This window comes from Notothenia coriiceps, unplaced genomic scaffold (assembly GCF_000735185.1).
Source record: "Notothenia coriiceps isolate Sejong01 unplaced genomic scaffold, NC01 NC01_scaffold00037246, whole genome shotgun sequence".
Lineage (NCBI taxonomy): Eukaryota > Metazoa > Chordata > Actinopteri > Perciformes > Nototheniidae > Notothenia > Notothenia coriiceps.
In genome coordinates, this window is record NW_011369947.1 from 8,027,493 (window position 1) to 8,054,033 (window position 26,541).

General features: G+C 42.1%; 1 protein-coding gene and 1 long non-coding RNA gene across 2 annotated transcripts; one reads left to right on the plus strand and one right to left on the minus strand.

The window, feature by feature from the left end:
- Window positions 1–179: 179 nt before the first annotated feature.
- On the minus strand, window positions 180–26,541 carry LOC104965696 (uncharacterized). Its single transcript, XR_800566.1, has 3 exons — window positions 26,418–26,541; window positions 4,648–4,651; window positions 180–218 (listed from the first exon to the last, which is right to left on the minus strand). It is a non-coding gene; the product is annotated as an uncharacterized lncRNA (long non-coding RNA).
- On the plus strand, window positions 4,998–25,769 carry LOC104965695 (ras-GEF domain-containing family member 1C). Its single transcript, XM_010794701.1, has 14 exons — window positions 4,998–5,337; window positions 16,766–16,978; window positions 17,187–17,309; window positions 18,106–18,243; window positions 19,723–19,944; window positions 21,038–21,112; window positions 21,949–22,047; window positions 22,559–22,661; window positions 22,755–22,834; window positions 22,931–23,026; window positions 23,129–23,224; window positions 23,307–23,430; window positions 23,562–23,634; window positions 23,989–25,769. The coding sequence occupies exons 2-14, from the start codon at window positions 16,772–16,774 to the stop codon at window positions 24,011–24,013; spliced, it is 1,461 nt and encodes a 486-aa protein (XP_010793003.1). The 5' UTR covers window positions 4,998–5,337; window positions 16,766–16,771; the 3' UTR covers window positions 24,014–25,769.

Consider the following 26,541-nt stretch of genomic DNA (forward strand, 5'->3'; position numbering starts at 1 on the left):
TCAAACATTATTATTGTAATTTTATTTTTATTTTGTTACTTTTTTTTTTAACGGTCCGCGATCTACCCGCACCACACTCGCGATTGACCGGTCGATCGCGATCGACTGGTTGGCGACCACTGCTGTAGATTATGCCAACGGCATGCGTTGTCAGGCAATGCCTTCTGACTTGACTGTGTTCATGCGACTCACCGACCACATCCCAAATGTGAACCATTCTACATTTCGCTATCCAGATAATACTCTACATTTTACNTTTTATCCAAAGCGACTTACAATAAGTGCGTTCGACCAACAAAGTACAAACTTGAAGAAAACAGAATCATATAAGTACATCAGGTTTCATAGAGCTAAAACATTTCAAGTGCTACTCAACTGGCTTTAGATAAGCCAGTCCTTTATTAGTATATAAGTGCTTTGTTAGTAATTCTATCGCTCGAAGTGGAGTCGAAAGAGATGAGTTTTCATTTCAGTTTAACTTACATTTAGGGAAAACCACTTGATTGTTTGTATGTTTGTAATGTTTTACCTGATCACATGTCTGCTTCTGGATTTCTTATTTAGTGCTTTAAAGTTTTCACCTTGAATTTAAGTTTCTAAATAGGGATGTCGAGTTGTTTTGAGTTTTTCTCTCAGCCAAAAGTTCTGCATAATCAAGCCAGCGGTTTTTTAAGGAAACAGCTGATGGTGTATGATTACTATACTAACTATTTCTAAACCCTGCCCATGCACTGTGGCTGTCCATCACAGAGAAGTAACAGAAGGCATGGCAGGCCTGTCACTTTTGAATTTCTCTGCATGCGGAAGTGGGGTTAAATGTTTATTTAATCAACGTATCCTCATACAATACTGCTGTACCACCACAAGCCCCACAGTGCAGAACTTGAAAAAAAGTACTTTGGTTTGGCTCAAAATAACTTAGGAAGGGACATTATTTAGGAGTTACGTTACAAATAAGTCAATGTTGACTTCTGGTTTCCCGCGTGGTTTCTGGGTGGGGTCCTGTGTTTTTAGAGCAAACCAACTGCCTTGACTTCCTTCGTACAAATAATTATTTTCAGCTCTTTCTATTACACCACCTGTCCTGGTTCATGATACAGTATGTTTTATGCAAATTATATATACTTTTGTACACAGGAGGTTTGGCCTCCGCCAGGGCTGCGCTTTGTCATCAATCCTGTTTGTAAAATACATGGATAGGATTTCGAGGCGTAGTAGTGGGGGAGGGGGTCTGCAGTTCGATGGACTAAGGATTGCACCACTGCTTTTTGCAGATGATGTGGTTCTAATGGCTTCATCGGTCTGCGACCTTCAGCACTCACTGGATCGGCGCTATTGATTTTGCGTGTAAACAAACATGCTATAGCAACGCCTTTTGTCTACTGCGGTTCCTTATAGATTGAGAGATAGATTGAGAGAGAGAGAGAGAGAGAGAGATAGATATATTGATAGCAACAGTCTGTAGTGAAGGAGCGCGCTCCCGCTCACGGCTTTTCAGAGCTGGTTGATGTGGGCAGGGAAAAGAAAGTTTGGGGCTCTCTGCTGGAACTGCTACCCCCGCGACCCGACCAGGGATAAGCGGGAGAAGATGGATGGATGGATATATACTTTTGTCTTTTTTCAGCTTTCCCCAAAAAAATGAACACAAGAGCAACACATACCGTATCTACCTGTATCATCACCTCCAGATCAAACTGTCCTGACCTTCTTTGTCTTTGCACTGAAAACAGTATTCTGGCTCCTGTTGCCGTCTTTTGGTTCTCGTTGTTGTGTCTGTTCACTCCTCAGCGCTTTCCAGATCGGCCTGCCAGACGGGGGGCTACAACTGGGGGAGACAACCCTCCCTTTCCCCCTTACCCACGACAAAAAAGCGTTCTTGTTTTTGTCACCTCGTTTTCTTCTGAAAAGGGGGCACACAGGACGGGTGGCGTACAGACAGAGCCATTCGCTCGAGGAGACAGAGAGGCGCCTGGGGAAGAGAGGACGGATTGGCGAGGGTGGCGGACTAAACTGGGATCTGGTACTGACAACAGTTTGGCCAGCTCTACACAAGTAGCAGTAAAAAACAAACAAATAACAGACAGTTAAAGGTCCTATAGAAACACAGACTCCAGGAATCTCCCTGTGAAGACTCCCTATTCGCCCTTTTTAATATAGCTATCTCTCTCCTGAATGCCTCTTCTCGATTGTCTCTTTCCTCCCACTCATCTCCAACTCCGGCAGCTATCTGCGTGTCTGTTCTGTTGTGAACAAGGGAAGTTTTGCTGAACAGTTTTGAACAGAACATCCTCATTCAAAATAACAAACCTCTTCCTCAAATGTATCAACATTTCTTCCACTTACAGTATGATTAGCAGGGTCTAATTACACTGTGTGCTGCTTGTACCATTGGAAACCTCATTTTTTTTCTAAAACGTATAGCCTCATTTACAAGTGATTTATCTTTGTGATGAATGCAAAAGCGTTTTCATGTTGTATTGGTGCATTTTATGTTGCGTAAATAATGAGTTTACCCCTGGCAAGGCAGGTTGGGCCCTGCAGGAAGGCCAAGGAAACAGGGTTGTTAGAGAAGAGAGAAAGAAATACTAAAGGGCAACTAGAAGTCAGAGGAAAAGATGAAAAAGAAAACAACAACGCTGCTTTCAGGAGAATGATCTTAAGGCATTGAATCAGTCAGTACCTGTTAAGTAGACACGTTCTGCAAGGTCACATCGACTGCTACCAGCTGCCTTTTGTTCTCATACTGTATGTCTAAACTTAGCCTTTCTGAAAGGTATTGGCAGAACAACATTTCTGAAATTCTTCATAAAGCTGCTGTTTCTGTGAATACTCTATCTGTTAAAAATCCTCACCTTTACTGGCTGATGGGGCTCAGTTTGATCCATAACCGTCAATTTCATAAACAACACTTGTCTGGGATGTTGTTCCCTCGTGCCGTCACCAAGCAACAGCTTTTGATAAGGCGCAATGTGGGTGTTATATACTGCATGCAAATGATTTTGAAAAAAAAGAAGGGGGGAAAACAGCAAACAAACTTTGAGACATTGTTAGTGTGAAAGCTGCAATCAGCACCTGTCACTGATACTGTTGCAACACCTTCACTGTATAATGAGAGTCTGTGAGGGGAGAGTGGGGAGCCGAGGCGATGTGAAACATTTGAATGTGACTGCCTGCATCCTCTGCTATTTGCCAACTAAAGAAAGAGCCCTTCACTTGTGCAGGGGCACCACAATGCTCTGTTTTGTAATCATTAGTTGAGGCTTCTGTTCAAGTGACTACACACACATACAAACACAACACACTCTCTAACACACAAAAGGGCCAAACCTAAGAACGGTTGAGAGGCAGAGTAATGGAGTGAATTACTGAAACCAACCTCAAACACATTTCAATTTTCAGTCTGCCAGTGACAAAAAAAGTCAGTGCTTTTTACCTCCTCCAATGAGGTTATGTTTTTTTTCTGTCTCTTTCTCAGAAGCATTAGGAGAAAAACTACTGCTCTGATTATTGAAACTTGGTGTAACGGTGTAACATGGGCCAAGAATGAACCCATTCAATGTAGGAGCTGATCCAAATCACATGGCAGATACACAAAATATTTCTGACATTCAAACATTGCAGGAAAAGGCATGTGCTCTTTGTGTGCCCTTCATGTTTTAAAGCAATGCTTACATGAAGGTTGATTTGCCTTTTCACTGTAGCAGGACCCTCTGCACCTGCTTCAGTGCCGATGTGTGTGTGTATAAGAGAGAGAGTGCTTTATCTCTTTCCTCTGCTGCAATGTCAGACTTGTGGTCCCGTCCCTCACCACAGGGCCCAGCAGCAGGCATCCCAGCTCCAGGGACAGCAGCTCTCACAGCCCCTTATAGCCAGACAAGGACCTTTACCACTATGCAGCTCATCCGCTTAATTATTTCTCTCTCCATCCGTCTCTCCCTCTCTTTCTCACATCACTTCCCCACAAATTAATTACTTTACCTCCAATAATTTACACCTCAACCATGTAAAACAACATGTCAGTAGCAGTCGGGCTAGCAGGCAATGCGCCACTCCCTTTACCCATTATTCTAGCCTCTCATCTCTACTCAATAGGGAGGTTTTAAACATTCCCTCATTGCTGTTGAATTAGTTGAATGGCAATATTTAGCTATGGTTTTAACGGAAATACAGACTGGCTCTTAATATCAGCATAATTTCTTTATTCCAAGTTTCAATCAGGGGTCACAGGTAGTGAGTGTCACTCAGGCCGTGAAGGGATTTTCCTGGGTATTACAAATGAAAGTGCTCATTGTTTCATGTAATCTTCCCGAAACGGTTTGGGCAGATAACCTCTCTGGTCTAGAGCTTGTGTATAATGAGATGACGCATTAGCTAATAGGGAATTAAAATTCTTGTTCTTCCTCTTATATTGGTTTTGATGTCCAAGGCTATTACACATATAGTATTGTGTCTTTTTCAAACTTAGTAACTGACAAACAAGGATACAGTCTATAGTACTGTGAAAAGAGAAGTGTGTGTGTGTGTGTGTGTGTGTGTGTGTGTGTGTGTGTGTGTGTGTGTGTGTGTGTGTGTGTGTGTGTGTGTGTGTGTGTGTGTGTCTTTGTGCGTGTTTCTCTACCAGAGATCAGTACACTACCGGAAATCAACCTTCCTTCAAAAATAAAATCACGATATTATGCATTAAAATGAGACTTAACTGAGCTATGACGAAAATGTACATCTATAAACAATGTTTATTTATTCATTTGTATTCCTGGTCCCTCAAGCCCTGATGTTAACTGTGTAAATGAGAGGATATAGGAAGAAGAAAAAACATCAATAAAAGTCCCCGAGTGAGTAAAGCAAGCGCTCGAGGCAGTACGTCTCCCATTTAGCAGAGTGCAACCCCTGTTCGTCATTGAGCGTTTTATTTTGAAAACCGTAAGTGGAAGCCACCTTATTTTCCCTACTTGACGGCTGTGTTAGTAGTTCCCTCTCCTCTCCTCGGTCTGAACACTTGCTCTGAGGACGTGTGGATGTGCTGTGCGGTCCGCCGTGTCTCCGTGGCGCAGGACAGGACCGTCGCCACGCCTTCAGGGACGCACTTTTTCACGGCGTCAGCTCTCAGTCAGTGACCGCTGTTCCCCGGTGGAAAGCTGTCAAGAGCCAGGACATTTATCTACTATCAACAGACATTTACCCACTTACACTAATCAGACTGGAGTCTACTTCTCCCACTGATGCCGGTTTAACAGGCTGTTTTGTAAGCGCTTACATTTTGGAATATCTGGAGGCAGTTTTATTGATTTGACATCGGATACAAGTCGGATCAAGGATGGGGATCAAAGTATAGTGCTGGTAAGTAGAGAATTAAACAAGCTTGATGCCATTACCATATTATGATTGCGCTCACGCATACAGCCTGTGCGTGCCTGTGTATATGTGTGAGCGTGCGAGGTGTTAGAATGCTTCTCTATTTACTGTTTCTAGAAAGATGTGTCGTCATAGATTGAACTTTACTAGGCGATGACATCATAGTGGTTTATCGTGTCAGGAACACTGTATGCTTGCATCACTTTACTACGAAGAGGGCATCACAGTGTGTGAGGCGTGAGTCAGCGGTGCGCAGGTCTCAAGAGGGACTGGCACTGCGTCTCCTGCTCTGACAGATTCACAGGAGCGAATATTGGATATAAGGTGACATTGTGATAGTCGATACTGAGGGTAGCATCGGAAAAAAAACTGCTGATAAATGTTGTGGTTGGATAGCTACAGGGTGTAAAGCTTATCCTATTTGGTATAGTTAGCCTATTAACGTGTATCCACTTGGTAGTAAATGCTCTATGTAAACTCACTTCTGATGTGGCTCACTATCAATTGTGCCTTTGAATATGTAACTTCTAAGTGTAGAATATTTGGTTGGAATGAATAAATAGGTGTGGCACTGTTGACATTCTTTAAAAAAATGCATCATCCACTAATGTGCCTTTTCATCTAAAGGCGACATAGCAGCTTGCACAGCTTACCAATACAAACGAAAAAAAGGATAAATCTGTCTCCTGCAGCTTACTGCAAGGTGCAAGAATATAAGACCAGCTCTGTCAGAAACCATTTAGGTTGGGAGAAATTCTAGCTGTTCATATTACCAGTTAAGGCGCTTCCGCTCCCACACCCTCAGCTCTCTACAGGCTGCACCCCGAGCCCCATGCAGTGAAGCACTGTGGGGAATCACGTTTCGAGACCGTGCTTTTTCACCATTAAGCTCCAAGAGGCAGCAGCAGCTCCTCATGTCTTTGCGAACACATGCCCTGCTTATTCTTTATTTCTCTCACTCTAGTTGTAAAGGATGCAACCCTGGAAACTGGTCTTACCCTCAGCCTCACTGTTGTTGGTGTGTGGTTCTGTATGCCCAGAGGGGTCAGAAACACTTTTTTTTGTTCTATATTGTGCAGGCTGAATGAGGGTTTCCTTTGTAAAATGTCAAAATGCTGTTAATCAATCCCCTGATTCTGTCCAGTCTCACAATCTGAACTGTGTAACCGTGTTACAGCACCCTTTGACCATTTGTCATGCTTTCTTACACATCAGTCTCAGTGCTGCTCTCATTCAGACTCCCTGCTTAGAATGGTTTGGAATTAAAATGACAGCTTACTCCAACAGTACAGTAGATACGGTTTGGCATGAGTCACCCGATTAGGGGTCTGTCAGAAGTCAGCCCTGACAAGTCTGCAGGTGCCGACAGATTACAACACATGTTCCCCCTAATTCAGGCCAAGTCTGCCGAGAATAACAGGTGTGCTGTTAATGAGGGCATCGTTTGGTTAACCGTAAGACTGAGAGAGGCTAGTTCCCAGAGAGGGAGCCTCGTCATTGTGAGGGGAGAGAGAGAGAACACACATGTCTGTCTGGGGCAGCTCGATGGGGAGGTAAACACAGTAGCTGTTAGTCTAGTAGCAATGACAGCTTTATCACCACACCATGGTTTATGAGTGTGTGAGGGTGATTGGGGGAAGGGGGGTGTGTGTGTGTGTGTGTGTGTGTGTGTGTGTGTGTGTGTGTGTGTGTGTGTGTGTGTGTGTGTGTGTGTGTGTGTGTGTGTGTGTGTGTGTGTAAGAATCATAGATCACACTTTATTCTACTCCACAGACATGACAGGATTCCTCTACTGGCCTGTGGCGGACCAGTCAAAACAGGAATCCGCTACAAAATCCTGCTGGCAATTCTGTTACTCATGTTCTATGAATTCCCGTTTATTATGTGATGGTTAAGCGCACACGCGGAAATCCTTGGAAAAAATACATTTATTTTTGATTAGGTCACTCACTCCTCCAACCAGGGATAGGCTTTAAGCCAATCCCCCTACCCTGCTGTGTCCGATGAATATATGAATGATCTGTCGTTTTTATTTTTTTTTTTTACTTTTGCTGAAGATAAGATATTTTTTCAAGTTAGAGACGGTTACTAACTAAAACTGCATAATAAAAAAAGGATGCAAATTATCAAAAGTAAATCATTGTGGATTGAAAACTTGTATGTTTGTATATTTAAATTTCTACTCACAGGTCATTTAAATTCTCTTGCTAAATAGGGAATTTACGAACGTGTCAGCTCTGTTTATTTAACTTTTTCCCACCCGACGGGAGCTCGGATTTAAACAGGACAGGGTATTGTGACAGCCTCTGTACCTGACAGGCCATCGGATATTCTTTGTCTGCACAGCAACTTTGCCACTGACACGGGGATGATGAGAGTGATCTCTCTGACAGGCCGAGGCAGACGGGGTTCGAATGTGGAATCACTCTGTCACAGCTGGATACCCTCTATAGGGCGGCAAAAAAAAAGAAAGACGGGTACATGGGATTTTAACAGAATAAAAGAAAGAAGAGAGCGGGCAAAGTAGGGGTTCACCAGGCATCTAATTACCTCCCAACAGGAACCTTGACTTCATGGAAACGCTCTTTGCTCTCCAGCACCTCTTAGCTGCCTCCACATGGCCTGCATGCTGTCATATAGGCAGCTATCGACAGACTGTATTGATTAGCTGGGTCAAAAAAGCAATGGGATATGTTTAGATCCCTGGTGTGCTCAATAAACCAGGAGCAAGCATATAGATTACTCCATCAGATAAAGGTTCCAAGTAATGGCATTTTTCCCTACCATGCAGTGTTTTTAGTTCTTATATCAGGCTGGAGAGCTTCATTTTTTCAATTAAATAATATTTGAAATATATAGTTATATATGTGTGTTTTATAGAATCTAACTATGAGAAGTTTGGCTTCTTTTGTTAATCAAGGTTTATCTTTTTGACCTGTTGTTCTACAAAATCACAATTTGCCAAATAAATCATAGAGAGACAAGACATGGAGCATTGTAAATACTTTGGTATTGCAGATGTTATTCGAGTAAGGGAAATGTATTCAACCCACGTCAACCCTAAAATACATGCAATGTGTTTTGGTGGGAGTGAATGTAAACAACTCCAGTACAAATATCTAATTCATCAAATATCGATGATTCTCAAATACCTTGCTCTATTTTTTTGTGATATTCTTTTTAAGTAACAAAGGTTGGGATTGTTTCCTGGCGTATAAGTGGAGGGTTAAGGTTGGCTGACTTTTGAAAAGTTGCTCCACTACACACAACATGTCTGAGCCATCAGTAGCTAATCTCATGGTTCCCCTTTTTTAATAAGAGTGATCATTTTGCTATTCAATGTAAAATACGTTGATAAAATCTCTTTCTTGATACACATCACCATCTGATTATCTGTTAACAGAAGGCAGCTTTGACAGCACACTGTTGCTGTAAATGATATAACTAAAGTAAAGTGGATGCATTATGAAGACATTTCACATTATTTGAAGGAACCATAACTTAACTTGGCTTAATAATCAAAATGCAAGAATGTTATGGACACAAAAATGAGATATAGCGATTGAAAATCCCCATGAAATACCTAGTAGTGGATAATGAAGCATGCATTTTGACCTTTGTCCGTCTCTAATCATATCAAAATACATGAGTTATGAACAGACCAAACCATGCAATCTCCCGACACTAATTGGTACGCTCCGACATCATACATCAGCAGAGACACACCGCGTGGCCTCTGCCCGCGCTGGTTGTAATGAGCAGATAGATGTTCTTTACAGGGAAAGAGACAGTCTTGATGAGATTAGTAATGTCTGGTTATTAGATTTGCATCTGTTACCGTCTGCAATTCAGCTGCGGTTATTGTGCAGGTTTGATTAAGAGTAAGACAATGCTGGGTGGGTGTTTGGATGAGGTCTAATTTAAAAAAGTGTCTAATGGACTATTGAGGTAGCTGCACTCTGGCATTGTTTCATTCATCCTTTCTTTCTCTCTCAATCACTCCACTCTGTTTCGCTTCCCACATTCTTCTATCCACTTGGCGAGCTGGTAATTCCTCATAAGAGGCACTTAGAGGAAAATGATGCCTGTTTAGGACAGAGACACAATCACTCTTGTCCGTTCACCTCAAAGGAGCATTGCATCAAGAGTGGTTGTAAATTTGAACATTATGAATAAAACATGGCTGTTTTTTAAAGCATTGTGAATGACAGATTTAGGGCACTCGATGCTCAGACACGTACTACTTTTCCCACTAAGAGTCAATTTGTGCTCTACTTTAATTATCTCTAAGTAACATGATAGATTGCCTAGCTACTTTCGCATGTCACAGACCTTCAATTCATTTTAGAACATCATTTATATCCACTTGGAGCAGGGGGAAAGGAATCATAAGTGGATTTCTGACACAGCCGAAGAGAAGTCAGTGGATAATGGTGCTCAACCTTTTGTATTTGGTATCAAAAGCTCAGACCTTCTCTTAATTTGATGGCTTTATGTGTGCTGATCTCAATTCCATTTACATGTGAGTATATATGTAATAGTTTTACTTCAGGGATTAAAAGTGTGCAGTTACTCTCATGCAAAACAGCATTTGCATCTGACTTTATCTCACTTTGTTTTGGTAAAAAAATGTGAGACAACAGACCACAGAACAGTCCTCTTGCAGAACAGTGGCACAGATGGTTGTCCTCACATTGAAGGAATGACTTCAGTGAGTCTTGGATACTCTCTCCGCCCTTTTTTGCAAGCACACATAATATCAGAAACCAAAAAAACATACATGCACACAACTGCGTCCAAGCTTGCTCAGGAATGAAGATGGCTACACATGTACACAGGGTGTGTTCACGGAGGAGCTTTACATTGATGGAGCTGGTGGGTGTGGAACAGGTGCCAGGGCGTCAGTGTGACCCCACTCAGACACTACAGGGAAATTCCAATAAAAGGGATTTGGGAAGGGGTGTCCCTGTTGAGCCCAGAGTTTTGATTCTGTGAGGCTCGTCCCACAGAGAGAGGCTGGGGAATGGGTGGGGAGCTGGAATGCCTCGTCGGTAACTCAATCCTGTGTTTGGTTGCTGTGTGGGTGCAAGTGTGCATGCATGTGTTTTCTCAAGACACAATGAACTCATTTGTGTTCAGCTCCACTCCTCCCCAAACACACACACGGCAATAACCAACAGTAGTGCGCTGAATATTTTCTTTCAACGCGTGTGTGGTGACATATGTGTGGTATTTTGCGCTCTCTCTGTTGTCAGCGGTGCCAGGCAGTCACTGTGCAGCTCAGCAGCCAGATTGGCTCAGCCCCTGCACCTCGGCATTCAGTCTGGATGCCAATACACTTTTGGGCTCCTGTTGGGACTGGGGTTGATGGTAGGGGCCGGGGGCCAAAAAGCCGCCCATGCCAGCAGCCCCCACTGGGAGAGCAGGCTGCTGCAGGGCCATCTGTACAGGCGTCCTGACGGCGCTCATTGGAAAGTAGGGTGTGGAGAGGCCGATACAGGAGGAGGGGAGGGGACATGTGGAAGGGAAAGGGGATTGAGATGCTGGATGACAAAGAGGTGTTTACTTTATTTAAAGCCCCTACCATCATGGGAATAAGCCATTATTTCCCTAGTAGCATAATTTCAGCTTTCAAAGAACACAAATGTAGGCCAGAGCTGCAATACTCCAAGGCAAGCAAAACGGTGTCAGGACCGAAAACACGCAAGGATGCGCTTTCTGAGAGCGCTGTCCCGAAATAGATGCAGTGTTGAAACTGTAATGTGTTAAAGGAGTGAATATGTGGATTCTTTAATTAGAGAGTAAAGTGTTAGAGTATGCAAATTAGTTTGTGAGCTGGGGAGTCATACGATGGACACGGCAAAGGAGAAGCAGAGTTCAGTTTGTCTGCAACAGCCGAGTCTTACAATTCATATTGCCTAGACTCTCTGCACACTGCCCTGAGGGAGAATATCAGCCTCACCCCACTTCATAGCCCACCTTTCTCTCTTATCTTTAACATCTTATTCCTATACTCATCCCCGAGCAAGGGAGGGGTTGCATTTTTTTTACATCAGTCTTTTTGCTTCCATTTAACCGTGATATCTGAAGCCAGGATGTGACTACGGAAACAAAACAAAACATTACTGCAATACCCACGCCGGATATTTGCTGCGCTTACCGCTGTCTTTAAGAATAGCAATGCATCACGCCTTAGTTTCACACCTACTTTGTATTGTTTCTCAGTATCGATATGCCATAGCCTTTATGTACATGTCATTCAATTATTAGACATAAACAGTCCTCAATAAGGAACATGAGAACATTTAACTTAATACTACAAAATATAGTAATACAATCTAGCTATTTGACATTATGACATTTCCTGGAAAGCAACAAATGTGTAGCCTTTGTGTCCCAGCTGTTCCTCAAGCACATACAAAGCAACTTTGAAAACATGCTTTTCTTAAACTTGAGGAAAAATGCCACTGGGCAAACATAAACAATGTGTTTCAGTCAAGTTTGGGGTTGAATCTATAAAACTTGGCTCTTTATTTTCTATACGGTCAGTATTTCAAACATACGACTGCTTATTCTCATCCAAATTGTATTTCTCAACATTCATGAGAGAGGACCTACAATATTTCCTCTTCTATTTATAGCAAGCAGGTCTGGGGCCAGTATCTTGCCTTGAGTATAGCGGCGAGTCTCTTGCCCTTAACTTTTATTTTGGCAGATGATGACTAGACTTGGTCAGGAGTGCCAGTGAATCAAAGTCAACTCTGAAAGCTTGAAGTGATCTTTTAAGTATTTTCCTTTAAAAAAAAAAATCTTGCACCACAGCTACAGATACAGCCTAAATGTAGCCTTAAAACTGAGCCAAGTTGCAGCGCATCATAACAACAAGTACCACAGTGTGACTTCATCGCCCTACCAAGGGTCCTTGATTCCTAACCTTTGACCCCTGGCTCTTTATTGATAGAGGTCAAACAGTGGTTGGATTTTTCCTGTATAAGCCTCTCTAGTCCTTATGGAATGATGTCTCAAATGCTTATTGTCTTCATCCATTAGCTCAACAGTAGCTCTCTCTTGGTTCTCCTCATAGCACACAAGCATGCACGCACGCACACACACAGGTATGTGTGAGTAATAATATTTCTGTGGCAAAACAGGTTTTACAGAGACATAGACAGAAATGGCTTTAATTACAAAAGCTTAACTAAGTTGTTTGACAGCTTTAAGCTGCTCAGTCGTGTCAGGAATGTTGTGTCAGGAATATCAACATACACCCCACACACGCACACACACACGCACGCACGCACGCGCACACACACACACACACACACACACACACACACACACACACACTGCTAGAGATTCATGAGTGCTGATGAAGATTGTGCATCTCCAGACAGTGCCATTTTGTTAATCATGATGGAACAAAGCGGGCAGATCCCCTGATGTCAACGATAACAGATTGACAGAATTACAAGACAAAATATACACACGTGCACACACAAAGCAAGTACCCTGAACAATGACACTCCCCCAGCTGTCTAGACCGAGTCAGGGCTGCCATTGGCTGGCTGCTGGAGATCTCAGGGGAGATTCAAGCACACTACACTCACCTGTTCCTTGCTTTTTGTTTCTCAATGGTTTTTTTCATGCTGTGTCGATGCAATGTGACAGGCACATAGGGAGCTGGGTGAATCATGAGGTTCGGAAACAAGTTATACATAGAGTGCCGATGAGGCTGACTTCTTGGTCACATTGTAGGAAAAATGTGGTGTAAGCCATATGGTATAAGAAGTCAGAACAAATATCTGTGACATTTTCTTGGTCAGTCACAACAAGACTCATTGGGTCATTTGTAGATGTAATGCTGCCGTTCACAAGAAGTGAGGAATTACAACAGAAGGTAAACTGATACATTTTGGCCCAAGATATCTCTGGGAACTGCCCAGCAACTTCACAGCTTAGCGATAGAGATGTTGCCAAATAAATTGAATAGCCTAGAGAACAGGATCTTGCAAATGTGTTAAGAAATACAAATTATCTGCTTACATAATTATTACCCTTTGCTCAATTCAATACGCAAAGTTGTTGCTACAAACTTAGATAATGTTGGCTAACACACATTCTTCACCCTTGTCAATTCTAGCACCTACATTACCCACGATGCAACTTGACCCATAAGAGTTTAATTGAAGCTTTGGGTGTGTAATTCTATTGGAACTGTAAACCGAGTTTAATGTGTAACACTGGAAAAGATCCCCCTTAAAGCAACAGACTACACAATCTGCAGAAATAAAGAATAATTCAATGTGCCATTTTTTTTATTTGTCACTTTTTGCCTTGAAGGTGTAGTACAATTAAGGTCTCCATTTGAGCACTTGACTTGATGTGTCAATGCCATTTCCCTTTTCTTTGTGAAACCTTTTTAGAATTCAGGTTCTCATGTGTTTAGTGGCGCAGTGCCAACAAGGATGAATGTGTCATTTACAGAAACCGATGACTGGTCCATTACAGGTACACATCTGAAGAGGAGTTACCTGATTGACCTTTGCTCACATGCTACAGACTGTGAGGAATCAACTGATGGAGACACAGGGCTGTGATGAAATCATGAATCAGAGCTGTAGAAATGCTGTAGGGAGGAGAGGAGGAAGCAATAAGGAGACATTTGTAGAGCGAAGATTATCTCAAATGATAGAGGAAATCATTGACAGTGTGGGCACGTATAGAGTAAACTCTCAGTCTCTCCCATACATATATGAATACAAACATACTGGCAGAGGGGTGTGTGTGTGTGTGTGTGTGTGTGTGTGTGTGTGTGTGTGTGTGTGTGTGTGTGTGTGTGTGTGTGTGTGTGTGACGTGACACAGATGAACTCCTGGATTTAGTCACGCACAATCCTCGAGCTGAGACTTTGTCTTCCTGTCGGTCCTATCATTGAGGAAGTATCCTTTCAGTCACCGTAATGCTCTCCTGCTGCATCTGTGTTGTTACAGAGGCTTGTTGGATTTGTCCATTCCTCTGTTTATCAGGCCGTGTCTATCTGCATGTTGTAATCCAATCTGGAGGAGGTCGCTGGAAGGACAGCCCCGGCTTCCCTTTTTGGAACCTAATCTAGACAGTGACAATCACATTTATAGGAGTAAAAAAAGCTCACATGTTTCATTAAGGACAGTCTAGACTCGCATTTTGGACTATTGTAGTAATATTTTCCAACTCTGTAATCCATTTCCCTGGAAAATAGAATATTTAGCAGATTAAGGTCAGGGAGTTAATCTGTGTAATTCTACTTTTTAAGTAAGCTTCAATATTGATTAATAGGTTGATACAGCTCCATCTGATGTGTTAAATGACTCTGAAGAGAACACAAGAAGATGTCGGCTAACCGCAATATTGTTATCTAAAATATAGATATAGCTGTGGGTGTCAGTAGGAAGGAAAGCTGTAAAACCACAGAAAGACTTCCCATCCCCCAGCCTTTGGTGTCTCAGACTGTCTGTGTGCATTCGTGTCTAGGTGTGTACAACTGCATGAATAAGTGCTCGAGTGTCTGGGATAACAAAGGAAAGCTGAACCCCTCACACATGAAACTTGAGACATTAGCTGCGCTTCTACACACCAGTGTGCGCTTGACCTTTTACCCCAGGGACCTGTGACACCAGTCTATTCGAGTGTCTGATAGGCAATACAAGGGGGTGGGGAGCCTGAACGTCACCAGAGGATGAAATAATGGCAGTAAACCTGGACCACTCCAACGTTCCCCAGTGATTTAGGATAGTTGCTGATGTGGAGAAATATGCCTATTATGAGAAAAATCAGGGTGAAAATGCCTCTTTTTCCATCTCTCTATTGCTCTACTACTATATCTGTTAGTATGAGTTTTGTTTTGTTTTGTTTACATACTGATTGAGCCCCAACCCAAGCTGTTGCTGAACTACTAACAGCAGGAAGAATATGGCGTGTTTACATCTGAGATAACTTCCTGCGTGTTGCTCATGGTCTCACTGTGGGTTTCCTGCCTGTCTCGTGACTCGTGCAATCGAAGAGGAGTGTGCTGCACGACTTTCCTGAAGGCACCAAGAGACTTCAGTCTTTAGCAGTGATCTGTCTGGCAGAGTCTATTTTTTTTCTATTAATGAGAAATGTTATAACTTTCTCAATTTGATATACAAAATGTCAATACATTTTACCTATATTTTCCTTTAACTTGCTATTTGAAAGCTAGTTAACGAAGGGAAGGGGTCTTAATAATTGATCAGTTGCATGTAGATGACATTAAGGTGATGATGAGTGATAATGATAATTGCACCCTGAGGATCATAAGGCTTTCCGTAGTATCTCTACTCTAGTGTGCAGTGAAGTAAGTGTTTCTTTCCACTACAGCTGCCGTGTTGGTCCATTGAGGGAAAGAACATGTTGAATTTTTAAAACGTGTAACCCAAAGCACTCTTCAAGGGAAAGACGAACAGGGCAGAGATGGAGGCCGCACGTACGCTTTCAGGCAGCAACAGTATCCACGACGACTGATTGACCCACATTTATTTCGTTCTCTCCTCTGTCTTGTCGATGTGGGATACAGGGGCAGCTGTTGCCGGGTATTCCGTATCCCCTGACGACGGCAGCGGCTGTCAGTTGGATGAAATGAGTGTGTTGCTCCGAAAAATTTGAGTGAACAGGAGAGGATTCACAAGTAGGCAGAACAGAAGACTGAACAAAATGTTTTGTTCAAGCTCATTTAGAGGCTCTTGAGATATATTGGAGAGTGAGAGACAGAATATGCATTAACTTATTTCCAGGGTTGGGAGTATTTTTTTATTATAACTTGATTATTATTATATTATTATGCTCTACTTTTGGTTTACCTCGATATCAAATGCAATGCATATAAATAAAAGAGGAAAATAAACCAATAAGATGGCTTTTGTGAATTACTTGAAACAAAAACAATGTATGTGAAAAAGATCTCCTCTACTCTACAGTTGAAGAAAAGGGAAATATAAAGTGTGAGCAAACAGAAAAGGGTCATGAAAACCATGAAGCAAATTCAGGCGTATAGATTCAACTTTGGGCTGACAGAAGAGAAGAGCTCACAAAGCAGAACATAAGTCTATCATTCTTTACTTTAAAATGTATCTAAACACTGTCATCCTGCTAGTCCCCCTAAACATTTACCAGTAATCTGATTATGTCTTTTTGTAAGTCATTGTAATGGATTACAGTTACATTTTATTGTATCCAGTTTCCCCGTTACACGTATTCTGTATCTCCCCAAGCCTGATTATTTCCATCTTGCCAAATGGAAGGGCTGCCAAAAAATACTTGAGTATCCATTTCATAAAACCCAATCATATCCCTCTTCCTGATTCTGCCTGCATCCTGCTGACAGTGTTTTCCCCCTGTCTCTTCTATTGTGTTTCAGACAGGAATGCCCCAGACTGTGTGCTCAGGCACCATGTTCACCACTCCCAGTGGCTTCAGCCCCCATCTGGCCTGTGATGATCCTGGGGAGGAGGAGGCCCCTCAGGAGGGCCCGGAGCCCGGTGCTTGCCTGGCCGATGGGCCCCCGATCACCTCCGCCTCCCTGGACACGTTGATCCAAAACCTGGTGCCCACTGCCGATTACTACCCCGAGGTAAACTGGAATCACTACAGTCCTATGTTAATTATATACTCCATTATAAAGCACATTTTCAGTTTATAACGATAGTGACGGTACTGCCAATTAGATCATTAGCCCCATGTCTATGTTGAAAGTGCTACTTTAATTAAAGAAAGTCGCAGTGGTTTTTATTGATGTGGTGGCAGTGTCTTAGCTAATGTCTCCCTTCCTCCTTTGACAGAAAGCCTATGTGTTTACCTTCTTGCTGAGCGCTCGCCTATTCATCTCTCCTCCGGAGCTGCTGTCCAGGGTGTGTGAGCTGTGCATCAAGCAGCAGCAGCTGGATCAGAGTCCACTCGATACGGTCAGCACTGCACCATGCTCAAATACATAGCTCCTGTATGCATGAGCTAATGAGCAGAAACACAAGCAGGCACAGTGAAGGCATACAGTCGTACTAATGTTCTGCATGCAGGGAACCACCGTTTTCCCACATTGCTGACTGTTGAATTGTGTTGAAGTTTGCTGAGAGTCACAAAGGTTGACAACCAGAGATGACAAAAGTACACACATTCTTTACTTAAGTAGAAGTGCAGATACTCACGTTTAAAAATACTCTGGTAAAAGTAGAATTACTGACTAAACTTCTTTACTCAAGTAAAAGTAAAGAAGTATGGGCTTCGAAATCTGCTTAAGTAAAAAGTACCCATAACTACCAACTGTTTTAAAGAGTACCTGACCTCCCTTTATATTAATAGAACAATAATGTCATTGTTAGCTAATGATTGTTTCGATGCTGAACAACAGCAAAATGATAACGTTTTCATTGGTCCCTCTTCTTTAGAGAAGACCAGGAAATGAAGGATACACGGATCGTGTTAAAATGAATAGGCACGCAATGACTAAATAATAATGATCACGCCACCAAACACAGATTAAATCTAAAGTAACGAGCCTGTTTGAAAATGTAAGAAGTAGAAAGTACAGGTATTTGTGTTAAAAATGTAAGAAGTAAAAGTAAAAAGTCGTCAGAAAAATAAGTAGTGGAGTAAAGTACTGATACCAGAAAAATGTATTTAAGTACAGTAACGAAGTATTTGTACTCCACTACTTCCCACCTCTGTTGACAACACTTAACCTCTTTCCTTCTTCAACAACAGCCGAAAGTGCGTAAGTTTGGGCCAAAGATCCTGCAGCTGCTGACGGAGTGGACGGAGACTTTCCCGTCTGACTTCCGAGAGGAGAAGATGGTCGGACACTTTAAAGACATCATCCACAGGATAGCTCCGTGTGATGAGGTACACGAATGACCTGGAACTAAAGCCAAATTAAATCACTCCAATCAATTTCCCGCAGGAACTATTTTCTTATTTTTTCAAATTTGGTAGATAAAATGACAAAATGCTACTGATGAAGTCATCCGTTTCTACAGCATAATAAGTTGTGATGGGCTGTAAGACTCCTGATTCTGATCTATAGTGTGGTTGCTGCCATTATAGCCTTCATAAGATGTAGCTGCAATGAGAAATGCTCTGATGGGGAACGAAATTCAATTATCATCCCTACAACTGTAGTGGGATGATTGAAAGAGTCAGAGTGCCTGTGTAGGGTGAGTAACCACAGCTCGGTGTTACACAATCTTACATTAGAGGAGAGGAGAGGAGAGGAGAGGAGAGGAGAGGAGAGGAGAGGAGAGGAGAGAAGAGAGGGGAGGAAGGAAGGAAGGACGTTATAGGAGTGGCTCTATCTGCAGCCTCGAGGGGACATTTGAGGAAGGGAGATGGATGGAGTAAAATGGGGGGGGTACAGGGGCACAGAGAACAGAGGAAAAGGTAGAGAAGAAGGGAGGGTGATGGAGTCAGGGTGAAGACAGGGAATAATGGAGGGAGGTGAAGAGAGGACAGAGCGAGGGGAAGGGCAGGTGGTGATGAATGTGCTGCTATTTACAGCTGGCTGTGTACGCTTTGGGTGTGTGTGCGTGCACGTGGGAACTTTGGCTCTGGGTCATGTGTGAGCGAGCTGACCTCTTGGCCTCAGTGAGCGTTCATCTGGAGGGAGGAGCACACACACACACACATTCCTGGACAAACCTCGAAAACACATTTTGATTCAAATGAAAAATCACATTGAACTCTCAATTCCTGGGCTCATTTAATCCCTTCACACACCATTTGATAATGTCAAAGTGCGTTGTGCTTAGAATAAACATGTTTTAAATGTTAATGTTTTCCAGATTAAATGTTTCTAACAAACAGAAACCAGTCAGACTGTTAATGAGGTATCAATTCACACATATAAAGAGTTGGTGCAAATACAGCATGCTTCTACTAATCAGTTAAATTACCAGATTATTACTTCAGAATGTACACTGCCGGATAACTTAAGGACTCTTGCCAATAACTACTAATTACCTTTAATACAATTAAATTAAATTGTAGGCTTTATTGTAATTTGCACGTTAGCTACAGTCTAGATATGGCAATGAAAAACGTAGTTCACAGGCTCCTCCAACAGTGCAACATATAGGACATGGAACAAATAAAACAGATGCAACATTGCAAGTAATACAAATAAAATAGACTGCACGGTTACTGATATAAATGTTATCTTGTGCAAATAGAGCAATAGAGCACATAGCTAACAGCCTGGTACACAACCTGAAGTTATTATGATATATTGCTAAAACGGATCTATAAAGCATTAATAAATAATTCATTAAAGTCGTTATTGAAAGCTCCTCTCCTCTCCTCTCCTCTCCTCTCCTCTCCTCTCCTCAGGCGTACTGGAAAACCCTGAACCAGGTGCTGCAGAAGCTCAGCCAGCGATTGGCCCAGCTGAGCCAGGGGGAAGAGAGCATCGTCAAGGTCTCCCTCAACGCCTCGTCCATCTCTGACAAGCTGGTGGCCTTCAAAAGCAAGCCTCCGCCCATCCAGAAGGACATGCTCTCCATCTGCAACGATCCATACACACTGGCACAGCAGCTCACCCACGTGGAGCTGGTGAGGAGAAGGGGGAGGGGAGGCTGGGTCAGACAAAGGTCAGGGTGAAGGATGATAACAAGGGTGGGCGAGGTAGGATGAATGGGAAGGATTTGGAGCTAATGATTGGGAAGCATTGGGTGGGGACCAAATCAAGAACATGCAAGTCAAGGACATGGGATATAAAAACATCAAACGAGGAGATGAAGTGGGTAGAAAGAGATAAGAAATGTGTGAAAGAACAAAGGGGAAGATATAATAGCTAACTAAAATTGGCAGGATCACTTAACATTGTGCTGGTAGCATTTTGAAGCCCGCCTTAGTGTAACCCTGATTATTACTTGTCAGCAATAACTCACGCAGTATGATAAGAAGAACAAAGGGAATAATGCAATGCAACATACATGAACAAAGGACCCCTCACATTGCATGCATGGTGCCTTCAGTCTACCCATGTGTGCCTTGATGTGGGCACGTGTATCTGGGGGGGGTGGTGTTTCAGAGTGTGTATGTGTGTATATGTGTGTGTGCGCCTGAGTAAGCTTGTACCCTTGTCTGAGTGGAGACATCACCCCAGAAGTCAGTGATGTGCCTGGGGCTTTAAACAAAAGGGATAAAAAACTGCTGTAGATATATGTGACCTGACAGCTTCGCTCTCCGACACACACACACACACACACACACACACACACACACACACACACACACACACACACACACACACACACACACACACGAGAGAGAAAGACAGGCATGTACAGTGCACAAAAACAGAGTTGTTTTTATTCTATGTTCTAGTAACACGGTAATTCTCCTTTAAAAGAATGACATGCTTTCAATCAGTGTGTATGGTATGCACGGGTGGAGCACTGTTTTGGTTTGGGGGTTATATTACGAGTCAGGTCTAGTGAGTCATTTTGATTTGCACATGCACGTGAGCCATCTGGAAATAGAAGCCAATGTTTTCTCTAGTGTCACTTTGTGGAAATATGATTCCATGGAGTCACGTCAATGAGTCATTACTTCCCCTTATTGATTGTCTTCCATTACTGAAATGAAAGAGTTATTAATTGGACTGGCTCCATGTGTGTGTTTGTGTGTGTGTGTTTTCCAGGAACATTTGAGGCACATTGGGCCGGAAGAGTTTGTCCAAGCCTTTGTTCAGAAAGACCCGCTCGATGGAACCCAGGTAAACAGTATTTCTAAATCCCCATTGTTTTTCAATGGTCCTTAATCAGTTTGTGAATGGAGGGGAAAAGATCAAGGCCTTGAAGGTTTTTGAACATTTTAAAAATAGAAAGACACAAGTTATTAAAAGTGTTTGATGTAACAGTAGTAAAACTTCATCCATGTCTCACACGAGAACATGTTTGGTCTGGGCTTGGCCGGGATAAGTCCTTGAATTTGATGTTTAGGACGGATTGGAAACCCTGATATTATTTCCATGCATGAATTCTGTTTTGTCATAACAATGCAAACAAATCTTCTATCCTTGGGCCGAACAACATTATCAAGTATTCTCTGGAGAATACTGGAGAAAAGAAGTAGATTTCTCCGGCAAATAATCATTCTGACAAATAAAGCATTGTATAATGTGTTGTTAGGGTCTAATGTCTGATCAGGATTAGCTTCTTGGGGCCTTTTAAATGTCAGCAGGAAAATAAGGTCACGTAAAGCACTGCATTGTAATGAAAGAAAAATGTAGCCAGCACACTCGATTGCTTTATCTTTCATCTCCATCTGTTCAATGCTTTCACTCTCTCTTGTTTGTTCAGCGGGGTTTTTCCTCTGTATTCAGTCGCCTTCTCTTTCACTCATCTTCTCTCCGTCTGCCCTTCCCGGTGTTTTTTTCTCCTGCTCTCCATTGATTGTGTTATTTCCGCTCCCAGCTCGCTGTCTTTGCCATTTACACTCACATAGGGGGGGGGGGGTCAGCCTGTAGATCGGAAGCTAATTAGGAGCAGAAGAATTCCCCATGGTAACATTTACTATAGTGAAGTGCTCCTGTGTGTGTTTCATCTGCAGCCGTGCTTCGGTGACCAGAAGAAGAAAACCTCCAACCTGGAGGCTTATGTCAGGTGGTTCAACAGACTGTGTTACCTGGTGGCTACTGAGATCTGCATGGTGAGTGGCCATTGTTGGTACACCCGGTGCTCCTTTATTCTGTTTCTAGGAGGAAATAAACAGCACGTAAAATAAGCTCTTACCTAAAGTAACGAATATTAAAAGTAACACTTACCAGATTTGAAAAATAATAAAAACCACTGATGAATATCATGTAAATCATGTACTAGACATTTTAGAAGTTATATATGTTCACATTTTGTATTTATATCCATCATAGAACCAGCACTGTATTCTTTCATATTGCAAATGATGATACCTTGAAAGAGTTTGTTGAAAGAAAGAAAGAATATTGTAGTACAGGATTTCATTTTAATAAACAAATAGAAGGCTGCAGATAAAAGCACTGTGGTTGTTACAGAGTGCCACTGACCCCTAATGGTTACTTTGTGTTACTACACTGACACTGGCACAGGCAGTATAACTGATGGCAGTACTTGTAGAGAAAGACTCACTTAGAAGAATTAAGCATTATATGAAACTAAAAACCCTCCTTTTCCCATTTTTGCAGCCAGCGAAGAAGAAGCAGAGGGCCCAGGTGATAGAGTTCTTCATTGATGTTGCCAGGGAGTGTTTCAACATTGGAAACTTTAACTCCCTAATGGCCATCATCTGTGAGTCTAAATTTGGTTTATCTAAGAATATGATTACTAAGAATTATCCTGCACGGCCGTGTATTGATATTTTTTATTAATTTCCTCTTGAAGCCGGCATGAACATGAGTCCTGTGTCACGGCTGAAGAAGACTTGGAGCAAAGCCAAGACTGCCAAGTTCTTCATTCTCGAGGTAAACACAATACAACTATTCACTGGCTGAGAGGTGCAAGACAGGTGATAACTTGAACTTGACAGTTTATTGCTTCTTTGCCATTTGCTTTGACAGCACCAGATGGATCCTACCGGAAACTTTTACAACTACAGGACAGCCCTGAGGGGGGCCGCCCACCGCTCTCGCACTGCCAACAGCAACAGAGAGAGGGTAGGGCTACATGTCACTGTGAAAGCTTGCTGGCATCATTGCAATCATTTCATCTCATCCTCAATACTTCCTACATTCTTCTTCCTCTTTCCTCTCCCTCAGATTGTGATTCCCTTCTTCAGTCTGCTGATCAAAGACATTTACTTCCTGAATGAAGGATGTGCTAATCGGTTGCCCAACGGCCACGTCAACTTTGAGGTGAGACGGTCACACTTTCTCTTGACCATGGGTCCATTTCACCATCCTGAGAAAAGTCACTCAGTGCAATCTTGGTTTTCAGAAATTTGTGGAGTTGGCACGGCAGGTGGGGGAGTTCATGACATGGAAAAAGGTGGAGTGTCCATTCGAGCAGGATCGGGCCATCCTACACTACCTCCACACTGCCCCCATCTTCAGCGAGGACGGTGAGACCCTGTTTTTAATTTAAACATTTCTGCACATGGTTATCCAAGGATCCCCACTCGTCACAATGTTCTTCTACTAAACAATCCTCTTTGCTCATTTCCAAACTATTTATTTTCTCATCCTTCCTCAGGTCTTTACCTTGCATCCTATGAGAGTGAGAGTCCAGAGAACCAGGTAGAGAAGGACAGATGGAAAGCACTCAGGTGAGGATATATAATATATAACACATCTCAAACTAAAATGGGACTCAGAGAATGCTGACATCCCCCGCCTTCACATGTGAATGGTCTTATTCCTCTAAATGAGAAGCTGGTGTTCATGAGTTTTCAGGTTATATTGTCAAAGCAACACAGATGGCTATTTCCAAGTTGTTGTTCCAATTTAGGTGAAGAATTTTCCCAGTTTGGAACACATTTTACAAATTATTCTGATGTTACATGAATGCAGAACACATGTACTATCTCGCTATTTAACTTGATTCGTCATTAATGTGTCAGCCCCAGGCTATATGAACCCACCGTCCATTATCACCCTTTCCTCTGTTTTTCTCTCATCAGGTCTAACGTTCTGGCAAAGACATGAGGTGCTAACGGCAGCCGACCCTCCCACCAGCGAGGGGGGGAGCATGTGTTCTCATTGCACTAAAATGAACTGTGAAGGAGCCTAGCTGGTACTTAGGTGTTTTTCTATGAAGAAATGGTTTTTAAATAAAACGTGATGAACAGGATTCATCAAGAAGAGTGTAAAAAAAACAAAAGAACAAATCACAGAAAAGTGAATTGAACAAATTAAGCTATAGAAACTGGAGCAAAATGCCTTTGCAGTATTTTAAATATCTGTGATGAGGTACGGTATGTTGGAGAAGGATACACCTCTCCTTTCCTCAATGTGTGTTTACTCTGTAAAGATATGTTTACTACTATAGAGAGTACAGTTACAGGGAAAACCACTTTATAAAATGAATTCCTACTGATTGTTGTTTTTGTATTTGCTCCTCTTCTGTTTTCTCTCTTCTCTTTCCCTTTGGCCTAAAAGCCTTGTCTAGGTATTTGATTTTTCCTTTACTTGTGATGTACTGTGTTGAAACTTACAATGATGTGAAGGGCGCTGGCTAGCCCGTATCAGCTGTCTAATTTTATAGGTCTACTGAAGGAATGGCTAGTGACTGTGTGCACCTGGGAGGACAGAGAGGACATGCCTTGAGCATTTCACCAGTTCATCTCAAGTGTGCTTGTATGTGTGCGAGTGCGTTTGAGATCCAGATGTTCATGAATTCACGTCCGTTCAGATTGTCACTGTCTTGTTTTGCATGAGAATGACCGGAGAAGCCAGTTTATAAGTCATCTCTACTTGTATTTTAATTTATTGTATCTTATTTTGGGCGGGTAATATGAACTGTTTGAAAAGTGTTTACTACTTTGAAATGTATCGTGCCAGTTATGCGAGACAACTACAGTATAGTTACAACAGGAGCTAGGCCAGGTGTAGATTGTGTACAGGTTAAATTAATTCCTCATCTTTCTGCTCTTCAGGAAGTTTTCTCTGACTGACGTTCAGTTGTCTGATATATTTATGGAGATTTATGTGCTGACAGATGTATAGTTTTTATTGTAACTTTCCTTTACTGAACATGAAGTCAAATAGCATGCTACCACAGGTGTCTATCTGCCTATAGAGTGAAGAGGGAAACTTGTGCCATATTTTGTCATAACAATTCAGGTTCCTCTGACTTGAAATGTATGGTTTATCATTTTGTGAAATTGTCACTGAGCTTTGTTTTTTGGCAGTTTTGTTGTGATTTTGGAGACATTTTTGAGGTTGCGGGAGGAGAGGGTTATAGGGAATTATGTAATTATAAGCTTTTTAAAAACAGTCGTATTCAGTTTGCTATAATTGATTGATGTCAGTGTTTTCTCTTTAGAAGCACCTTTCCCCCTCTCTGACTGACTTTAATTCTCCCTCCTCCATTTGTCATCAATAAACTTGCTTTCCCTGTAACACCTTCCCCAGATAAGTTAAGACAATAGAAAGCCAGGATGTATGTGCAGTCAAACCCTCCGTTAAGAGCGAAGACGTGTTTTAATAAAACATCGCCTGTGTTCAACATGTGTTTTCAATGACAATCACATTAAATCAGATATTTTTAAAGGTGTCATCGCACTGCCAAGTCTATCTTTGAAGTGTTTGCTTTCAAACATACATTGCTGTGTGCAGCTCAAGGAGTGGAGTGCATTTAGTGGTTATTGAAGCCAAGCAGACACTTGCTTGGCTCCAACTTTACTGCATCATTTGTGACTGGTTCCTACAAAGCCTTTAATAAAAGTAAACCTCGCTTCGATCATTTGTCTTCTGCTTGATTGATTTCCATGTGTCTGCCCATTCAAGCGTGGCTTGAACAAAACATTAAAACAAAGCAATGCATTGAATAAACACAATCAGGGTTTTCAAAAATAATGAATCCCAAAATACAGATGTTGCAAGACTTCATTTGCAATCCTCACCTCAGATAAATTAATGAGGTAATTAACTGCAGCCCCATTTTAAACATACAAACACTAGAAGGGAAGCTGTGATTTTTCACAAATTAGTGGCAGCACATAACTATTTACCAAAGCCCAAGGCAACCACTTCAATATGCTTGTTTTAGTTCAAGTCCACGTGTAGCTACACCGGTCCAATAAATAAGGCCATGAACATACTGATGTCTTTTTGACAGTTTATTCCTCTCGCTCTCATTCTCCGAAGACAACGTGTAAACTATAAGAAATGAACAGTTGAAAGTTTACATTAAATCGTAACACCTAACATATTAGCAAAATCAAAGCACACACTAAATATTAACACACATATCACAAAAGAGAAACATTTACTGTGTGCGCCTCTTGAACCCTGTATAATTATGCCAATGGCATGCGTTGCCATGGCAATGCCTTATGACTGTGGTCATGCGACTCACCGACCACATCCCAAATATCAACCATTCTACATTTCGCTATTCAGATAATACTCTACATTTTACAATTGTCTAATTACACTCAAATTTACTAAATCATAAATTGATCAGCAAGGCACACAAATGAACATCCAAATATAATCACTTCTCAGACCGT